The 9,606-nt window shown below is 36.9% G+C and overlaps 1 protein-coding gene across 2 annotated transcripts; it reads right to left on the bottom strand.

The window, feature by feature from the left end:
- Positions 1–920: 920 nt before the first annotated feature.
- On the bottom strand, positions 921–9,308 carry LOC105446620 (cytochrome P450 1A1-like). Of its 2 annotated transcripts, none has more exons than XM_011683643.2 (5): positions 8,972–9,308; positions 4,603–5,543; positions 2,463–2,612; positions 2,061–2,165; positions 921–1,715 (listed from the first exon to the last, which is right to left on the bottom strand). In XM_011683643.2, exons 1-5 carry the CDS (start codon positions 9,067–9,069, stop codon positions 1,366–1,368), a joined length of 1,644 nt encoding a protein of 547 aa, XP_011681945.2. In that variant the 5' UTR covers positions 9,070–9,308; the 3' UTR covers positions 921–1,365. The 2 variants fall into 2 exon arrangements, with proteins under 2 accessions (XP_011681945.2, XP_011681946.2); XM_011683644.2 differs by lacking the exon at positions 8,972–9,308 and adding an exon at positions 5,667–5,854.
- Positions 9,309–9,606: the final 298 nt, after the last annotated feature.

Below are 9,606 nucleotides of genomic sequence, written 5' to 3' on the forward strand. Positions count from 1 at the left end.
TGGTTAGTTTACTTTATCTTATCTTTTGTTTTGTTAGGATGAATATCATTGTTTACAAAGCACATCCTAGGGACCCCTAGAATTTGTGTATTTGTACATTGACACGAGTCTGTGCTACATATTTTGACAACACAGATTTTGTCTTCTGGTACTAGTACATGTATATACATGCACATCAGTATTTTAGTCACCTTGAAATTATCTCTACCATTAGAGTATTATATTTGAAATAATCACTTTACAATTTTAGATTTAAATGTGTTACTTTGTGTTCACATTGTTGTTTACATGTAAGTCACATCAATTACAATACACATTTTAAACACATAGATGCATAGCTACGAAATTTGTTCACTGCAGCAGTTGTCAACATTTAGGATCATTATTACAAATTATTATCTGGCAATATAAATAACTTACAATATAGAAAGATTACAAATTGAAATCTCTATTTGTAAAGGATGAAATTATTTGAAACGATTCAGTACCTAGCTGAGTTCCCATGTAAAATTTGCATTTGCCTTGATGTTTATTTGCTATAAATGTTTATTTACATGTTTAAAAAAAATGAATTGTTCTCTCAGGGATGATAAGATTATTTTAAATATAATTCAAATGCTATGTACAGTGCAGCAAGATTTCAAAGAAGCATACTTCCAAAGATGATGTGACCCCAGCTTGTGGAGTATCTTCTCTCTGTGTGTATCTTCTCTTAAGCTTTCTTTATTTCAGCTGCGTTTAAATAACAAATATTCTTTAGTGCATTTGATTGTACGTATCTGCAGCCATTGTAGTATAGATATCAGAATTTTAAAAACAAATTATGAATTATTACGCTATCACAGAGCCATTTTCTTCACAGCAATTCATTCTTTTGTTCAACATGTTCAATATAATGTATGTTGCAACATACCAATAGAATATTTAGATATTTACAACCATGCTATACATTTGTACAGTATATACATGTAGTACAATATATATTGCAAGGCAAGATATACATATATTTCATTTACATTATATAAAGCAATAAATAGATTAATATGACGATTATCATCATGAAGCACAACATTTCAGAAACTTTTGTGCGAATAGTTAGCTCTTGCATTTTTTGTGTTAATCAAATTAAGCAAGAAGAGTGCAAATGGAGGGGTACATGTGATGATATACCTCTGACTGCCATGAAATGATTTGTTTGCTTATCTCATACAGTACTTGAATACATATTTATGAAATTTGAACGAGCTATCGCTACGATATTTCCATGATCATATTACAATCTTACAAGAATACGCTATACGTCATGAAATATTGAAAGCATAATAACTCAGCGGTGTAAGTTTGATTTTCCTCTCTGCATCTTCATTACGAGCGCATGCTGTCACGTCGCGTAACCACTATATCGTACTGCTTAGGGACCAAATCAAAGTGGACCTCCGGTTCCAGGGTAGGCTGCTGCGCCCCCTCGCCGGTAGGTACGGCAATGTTCAGTTTCTGGAGCAGACAGGCGGAGAGGACGATGATCCCTGACTTGCCGATGTTCTTGCCCAGACACGCCCTCCTGCCGGTGGAGAAGGGCATGAAGTGGGGGAAGTCCTTCATGTTGCGAAGCTGGCCGTTGTCGTTGAGGAAACGCTCGGGCCGGAACTCGGAGGGGTTGTCCCAGGTAGTTTCATCGTGGTTGATTGCCCAGAAGTTAGCCAGTACTTGTGTGCCTGGAGAAGGAGATAAAATAAAATTCTTTATTATTGAGCTGCATCATTTCACAAAAATCATTCAGAGTCCATAATGGCAAGAATTTAAGTTCTTAATATGTCATTGTCTTTTTAAGAACCAGAAGGGTATTAGACAATACTAATAAACATTTAGTAAATGTATTTCTGGGTAAAAAAAATAAAAGAAGAGATGTCAAGAGATAAAAGCTTATCTATCTAGATATCTTCTCATATTTATATTCAACCTTTTTATGAGGGTAATCACCTCACATGCACTGGCAATCACATGAAGAATAAAGCGAAAATGATACGGTCATGGTAAAAAGATATAAAAATGGAGCTTACCTGCAGGGATATGGTAGCCATTGAGGGTTGTATCACATACAGCAGCATGGGGAACACCAAGAAGTGACAGACAACTGAAGCGAAGAGTCTCATAGAAAGTAGCACCTGTGAGCAAAATAAAAGAAGTTTGAGATGAGTAATTTAGAAATCAAGATGCTTCCATATCCTAGGCAAAATAACTTGATCAAACCTACTTCAGGTTTATGCCAAAATTCAATATCCCTGTTGTCGTTACCAATTCTCTTTAATTTTTCAAAAAAGCATTTGATGCTTTGGTTGTGTTTAGTAATTGGTTTGATGAAATGAGAAATAGTTTAATGATAATACTCTATGTAATTACTTGAAGACTTTTTTCTTTCAACTAATTGAAGATTAGGATAGCTATCTAGAGTATTGACTTACATAGATAGGGCAGTGTCTGCTCGTCCTCCAGGCACGGGGTACGGTCACCGATCACTCGATCAATCTCCTCTTGAACTTTCCTCTGTACTTCCGGGAAGACAGCCATGTAGAGAAGCACCCAGAGTAAGGCATTGTGGATAGTGTCTGTGCCTGAAAGATTTGAAATAAGAAAATAGGTTATTAATCAATAATGAATAATAGAATTATAAATACAAATTATTAAGAATTCTTGAAATTTTATCTTTAAGCAAGACTTATGTGATATGTTGTATGAAAAAGATGCCAACATGTATGTACATAAAGATCAGGATTATCTCAATTATGGAATAGGCACATGTGTGATTACAATGGATTTGATTGCTAGAATACTTTTAATAATTTTGATAAATAGGTTTTCATTGAAACATAGCAGGGAAGATTGAAGAGCTGGTATTTAGGATATTCCCCATCCTACTCTCCTCACGCAGTCAGGAAAAAAAATTGCTTCTTGAAATGCATCAATTTTCTTCCGGCTCTTCCAAAAAGATTGATCATGCTCATTATTCCTCCCACATCAAAGAGTGGGCCTACCCATTTGGGAAACATTCAACTCTTTTTTTCGAGCTTGGTTTTTTGCGGATCACGTGTTTCGTCTATTTTTCGGGGAAATATTTTGTGTATTTTCCCCCCAAAAGGTGAAGCAATCGAGACAAGAGGGCAATGATAACTGTGTCAAGCTCTGGAGGGGGTGGAATGAGAAGGCAAAGAATTGGGGTAAATGGAGTGGATATTTATAGAGAAGGTTCCCTACTCTCTCCCTCTAGCCATTTGCGCCAGACGTTCTGTGCCCAAGCAATTTGTGAGGCTAATCCCTCCCTCAAGTCTGGGTGCTGTTTTCGTAAGGTCTCCCCTACCCAGGGACCAGTTGGGGGAAAAGAAAGTGTTTGTTTTGCGACTTTGAAAGATTGATTTAATGGTTCAGGAGTTAGAAATTTCAAGTGCATTCAGAGAGTGATCTTTTTGGGTCAATGTTAGGTTTTCGTACTTTCAGACTCGGATCCATTGCAATAACTATTCTATACCAGAAATGTAGCAAAAAAGGTTAAATGATATTAAAGTGCATTGCTACAACCACAAAAGTAGGAGTAGTGTAAATGAAACATTTATTGAATTGTTTTGTAAAAAAATTATTTAGATACTTATTAAAACTACAATGAAAGTTTGATATGAAGAAATTAAACATTAATTTTGTGCATACATGTATATAAGAAACACAGTGTTGAGGAAGTAAAGTTAAAGTAGCAGAAATATTTGTTTGCAAAGACATGTTTTCCAAGGGCCTTCTATCATATAAAATGTTTAAATTTGTTTTCCCCTTATGACAAAAGTCATTTTTTCTATTTTTATTGAATGTCATACATGTACCCGTAGTTGGTTTTATTTCTACTTTTTTAAAGTTTCACTCTTATTTCTGACATGGAGAAAAAAAGTTGTTGATTCAGAAGTTCTGATGATGATCACTTCCTCAGTATTTTAAGGGCACTTTTTGAAATAACCCGAGGCACAGTGGCTAATCCTAGCAATTACAGAAAATGGTTACAAAAATAATCATGCCACGCAGAGTGGGAGGATCAAGTTCACATTACGCAGTCAGTGCACTTGTCATGGCGGGAACGACGACTCCAAAAACATTGTTGCCCCTCTTGGGCGAGTTATTTCTTTCTTTTTTCAGATTGTATCAGTTTGTGTTTCGTGCACTGAGAAAAGTTCGTACCAAGGTCAATGATCCCTGGTATTTTGGAATAGCTATGCAACTTTGGCAAATTCCAGATTTAGCTTTTTTTTCTTCCGCCCTAAAGCTTTTAAGTGATTCTAGGGATGTTTGAATGCATCATATGAATTGAATTTATGTATATTTATTATTGAAAAAATAGAATTACCATTAAGGCTTTTGAATTTGATCACTAGGGTCTGAAAAGCTTTAAAATAAAAAAAAAATATTGATCAGGTTATTAAAGAATACATGAAGTAATTATGAAACCTATCTTGTTTAAGAAAAATGTTTGTAGAATAGTAAGAAATAAAAAATGGAGTAATGGAAACAAAAGAAATTAAGAGGTTTTTTGTAATAAAGTGATGAACAAAATTAATAAACACTTACCTGCAAAGAAGATGGTCCAGATGTTTGTAATGATATGCAATGGTGATAGAAGTCTCAAAGTTTCCATGTCCCCTGCCTCTTCTGCATCTTGTTCGACCTTGATAAGAGCATCCACCATGTCACGGATCTCTCCTTCAACGTACGTCTCCTTGTGCTCCTCGTAGAACCTTAGCAGCATGTTGTCCCTCTTGTCCCTGGCATCCGACAGGTCCTTCATCCAGGGGTTCGGGTACCTCTGAAGCCACGGGATCAGGTTGACAGGGTGGACGGGAGACACGCCCTTCATGATGCGGGAAGAGTAATCGAAGATCTCGTGGAGTTCCGTATCTCCCTTCTGGTAGCGTTTCCCAAAGGCGATGTTGTGCAGGATGTTGAGGGACACCAGGTTGAGGTCTTCCCGAGGGTTGAAGGCATCGCCGTTGTAGGAGTCAAACTGGTTGATGAGATCCATCGCTTCCTCGACCAGCTTGTCGCCCAGGCTGGTGTAGGTGACCGCCTGGAAGGCATGCTTCATCAGCTTTGTGTGAATGCGGAAGTCGTGCTTCTTCTGGCAGGCCATGAATCCCTTGCTGACGAAGAACTCAATTGAAAAGACACTCGGGCGATTGGTGAAGTTGGGACCGTTGTAGGCGGTCTTGACGGTCTGAGCATCGTTGAGGACTACCACGCGCTGACGGCCCAGCTTCATGCTGAAGACGTTGCCGAATTTTGCAGCCATGTCCGTGAGGGAGAGATGCAGGGCTTTTGATTTGAGTTGCAAGACATTGCCGATGAATGGAAGAGACGTGGGACCTAAAGGAACCTTGTCGACGTTGAACTCCATCCACTCTTGGCAGTAGTAGACGATGATGCTGACAATGATCATCAGGGGAATGAGAATAGGGGCCATGCTGCCATGAGGTGCGGAAACTGGCTGTAGAGCTGTTGTCTTAATACTGAGCCTGTACCAAAAAGTGGAAAGAGAGAAATAAAAATTAATATTTAATCATATAATTGGTTAAGATTTTAAATAATTTGAATAAGAATGTGCTTAAAATAAAAAGATTAACTATTTTAATACTCACCAAAGGGGTTTTGATGCGAACAAATAATTTGGAGACATGAGTATCACAATAGTTCATAGTGTCTCCCTAAGTTTCAAGTCACAGAAATACACCACCCAGATTCCAGAAAAAATTTACAAATGATCCTTTGACAATATGCTCCTGCATTATATATATTCCTTGCAAGAGAGAGAGAGAAGTGCATTTACACCAGACACGTGAAACTGATGATTTTTTTTGTCGAACGTTTTCCCCCTCATCAAACTCCAGACATTTTCAACTTTGACCCGCGTGGACAAAGTCTTGCTGATGCCATTTTCTCCCGAACATAATCCCTTGCAGCTCAGTGCCAAACAATCTGAAGCTGATTAAAAATGCATCTCTTTCCTAGTGAAAGGTAATCATGTGCACTTTAATTTGAGAAGCAGGATATTCAGTCAGGCTGAATGAAAATCCCTATGATCTGGTATCCTCAATTCCAACAGAGAAACAGGGAAATAATAAAGAGAGAAAGGCTTTGGTAGTCGTGCATCTGCTTTGTGAGAATACCCTGGCCTTCACTCGCCTGCTGTCTATGCTTTATGGGAAAGCTAAAGCTGATCATTTGTTTTTTGTTGTGCCTTAGATTCATCCATTCAACAATATCTTCTCCAGGTTGTATATAAATCTAGATGTATAGTTTTACCTGTAATGCGAACTTGACATTCCAACCCCGACAGCTATCCCTCCCCCATTCCTACAGTGGGGTAATTTAGTGTCTTTAACAGCCCTGACTGTCAATCAGCCTTCCTCATCGCCTGATTGGTCCAAAGCCTACCCTACAAGGACGCCCACTTTCATTCATTATTTCCAGCAAGGTCAAAGAACATTAGGAGCAAGCTGATTGGCTGGGGTTGTATCCCCGCCCACTTTATCTGTGTGTTGAACACACAGTGGATAACCTATTGAGTGTATGCATGTGTATGAGTGAAAGTGGAGGTATTAGCTCCGCCTGTGTTTCCTGAATTTGGCATTGAAAGTGGCCATGGATGGTGCTTTTGGATTGAAGCCAGCACCTCTGTTTCTATCAGTAGTAAAACATGACAGGTATGCTAAGCTGCTATAAACATTGGCTGTCAGCCTAGTCATATGAATTATTAATTCTTGCTGTCTCGCTTTCAATGAAGATGGGATTATTTTGCCCATTTCAGGAGATGTAGCATATTATTTTCAGAGTCTAACTGTCTAGATCAAATACCAATTGAATTACATTAAATGTTTGTTATACATGTATGTTCAAAATTTGATGAAGCTTTATAAAAGTAATCTAAAACTAAAGCATGATATGAGCTGGCCTTCTTGCTACAGCAAACTTTGAATTTTTCATCTTGCATTTCATATTTGCAGTAAATTTCTATTTTTTATTCATTCATCTAAAGTGCATTATAATATCCTGTGTCGACAGACATCATGGAATTTAAAAGAAAACAACACAATCTGCCCTTTCCCTCACCTTTCTTTAAAAAAAAAGTATGGTTTCCGATCGGTAAGCTTTTGGAAACTATGAAAATATCTTTCGGGGACACGGAAACTGATCACTTCCAAACCATTTAAGTTTTCAGGGGAAGGGAGCCACCAAACTATAAAAAGATCTTGTTATGAAATCAAATATTCCCTGAGAGGAAGGTCCGTGGGGCCAAAAATTATCTGTGCCCTAAAATAGTTTGATTTTATTCTAACTATTGCATTTGTTTCGGTTGGTCAGTGCCGATAATAGATTTTGGTGGTTTGTCATTGTTTTGACTGAATTCCGGAGGCCAAGTTCATATCCCCTGGTTATTATGGCTGACCTTGGCTTTGCTGACCGTGGCTCGCAAATTGTTTCCAGATTTTTTTGAGGGATTTCCCCTTCTTAAGACTTCTCATTTGATATTAGAATCAAAACATTGTTCCAATTTAATATGTTAAAATGATATTAAATTTTATGTCAAGTAGAATACTGGAATCCAAATGAATAAAAGAAACACAGATACTTATTTTTTTTTATTTAGAGCTACATTAACATTCAGATGTTTGTTTTACTGTATGCAATACTTTTGCACTAGTCCCACTCAGATATATATCTGAGAATAATTCATGTATTTGCATGCCCCATCTTCTTTGAAAGATTTTACTACAATTTCTTAAACTGAAAAAAAACCTAAAAGTTCTATAAAAGTTTTGCATGTAATTAAAGATGTCATAGGAATAAGGTCTATTGGTAAGTTTTTTTCTTGTCCTAAACGATTATCCTTTCCACCTGTCCGTGTCTCTCTTTCTCTCTCCCTGGGTCACACGCAATCTACAACTTCCACCCAAACCCCCCCAGGGGCTAAACTTGACCACTGGTCAGTCAGAGAAGGAGAGAAAGTGACCGTGACGTCATAATTGGCGACATTGAACTCCGGAGGCGCGAGTCTATACCAGTGTCCAGCCCTGGCTAGGGCCAGTCAAAACAATTTACATAACCATTTGGCCTGGCGATTTATGACCCCTCGGTGTGGCCAATTGCCAAACGGACGGATCCGTCCAAGTTCAATGATCAAATCAGACTTCCTTTTGTGTTGATTACTTGGACTATATAATAGTGACCTCTGTGAGTCAAGGAAGTTCCTTTGATTGACATAAAAACTGAATGAATTTTGATGAAGTGTCGGTAGAAATCTTTGACACTTCATTTTAGAAGCATTTGAACTAAGTTTCTATTATGTTTACTTGCAAAACTTTTTTTCTTTTTGAAATATAAATTTGAAGAAAAAATCAATTAATTAATGATATGCAAAAGTAGTAAAATACATTCATATAAAGACATAGAAATAACTTTGAAAAATACAATTATTGAATATTTTGAAAAAAATGTACAGGGATCTATGTAAAGTTATGAATAATTTTCTTAGAAGAAAATATACATGATCAATGAAATTTTGATAAATAAGTATAATTAATGAATAATGATTCAAACAAAAGTAGACTAATATGTTAAGTAATAAAATATGTTAGCTTGCATCAAATATTAGTAAAAAATAAGAAAAATAAACTCTTACGCAATTCTTAATCAAATCTGTTAATTTACAATTAACCTGTAACAACCAATAAAATAAAATAAAAACGTTTACATCAGGAGCAGCAGTGAATGAGTAATTCCAAATCATTCTCAAATTATATTTTTATTAATTATTTAGTATACATTTTTCGAATTTTTTGAATTGGAAAGAATTAAAATGTCAAGACATTTGAAAATGCAGGAATATATGATTTAGTATAGAATAATTAAAAAAAAAATGTTTTAAATGTTTTAAACCACTTACATGTCATAGAGATTGAGTGTGAAGTTCTCGAAGCTGTGTCCATAAGGAAGAATAACTGATGTCGGATGAAGCAGCAGAAGTTGAGATGCAGAATCCATCCTTGATTGATAGTGAAATTGTTCTTTAAAGTTAAAGTTGATTGGTATAGTATCCCAAAACTGAATGAAGTCTCCACCACTTTCTCAAACTCTTTTATATCTTTTTTTACTCCCAAACCTTTTTTCTTTTTCCTGTCATGCTAACTATTTAGCACACGTGCCACCAGAGATGTCCTCCAAAACATACGAGCAACACCTCGGTGGGAGGGGCTTAAAATTAGGTGATAACAAAAAGTTGTCCTCATTTGCAACTGTTGCGCTCTGCGTCTCTCTCACACCCTCTCTTCATCTCTCTTCCTCTCTGTCTAACTCCCTCCCTCTCTATCTCTCTTAATCCTTACTTCCAGTTTTGATAATCTAGTTTGTTATCTATAAAGGGAGGAAGTCGTGTGGAAGTAGGCTGAGCATGTGTTGCGTTGGATTTTTTTGTGATCCCCTTGGAGGAACGTTAACCTAGAACGTTGCTCAACGGCTGGCTGGTGTTACAGGTGTTGGGAGTCACTCCTGTCAGTGTCACTGGCTGGCAGGGGAGAGACT

The sequence above is a fragment of the Strongylocentrotus purpuratus genome, unplaced genomic scaffold, assembly GCF_000002235.5.
Source record: "Strongylocentrotus purpuratus isolate Spur 01 unplaced genomic scaffold, Spur_5.0 spur5_contig_866, whole genome shotgun sequence".
Classification (NCBI taxonomy): domain Eukaryota; kingdom Metazoa; phylum Echinodermata; class Echinoidea; order Camarodonta; family Strongylocentrotidae; genus Strongylocentrotus; species Strongylocentrotus purpuratus.

Coding starts and splice junctions, on each gene's coding strand:
- LOC105446620 (XM_011683643.2), bottom strand. CDS start 9,069: ATGGATTCTGCATCTCAACTTCTGCTGCTTCATCCGACATCAGTTATT. Junction 5,544..8,971: donor ACACTCAATCTCTATGACAT/GTAAGTGGTTTA, acceptor TTTTTGGTACAG/GCTCAGTATTAAGACAACAG. Junction 1,716..2,060: donor TGGCTACCATATCCCTGCAG/GTAAGCTCCATT, acceptor CTCCTTCTCCAG/GCACACAAGTACTGGCTAAC.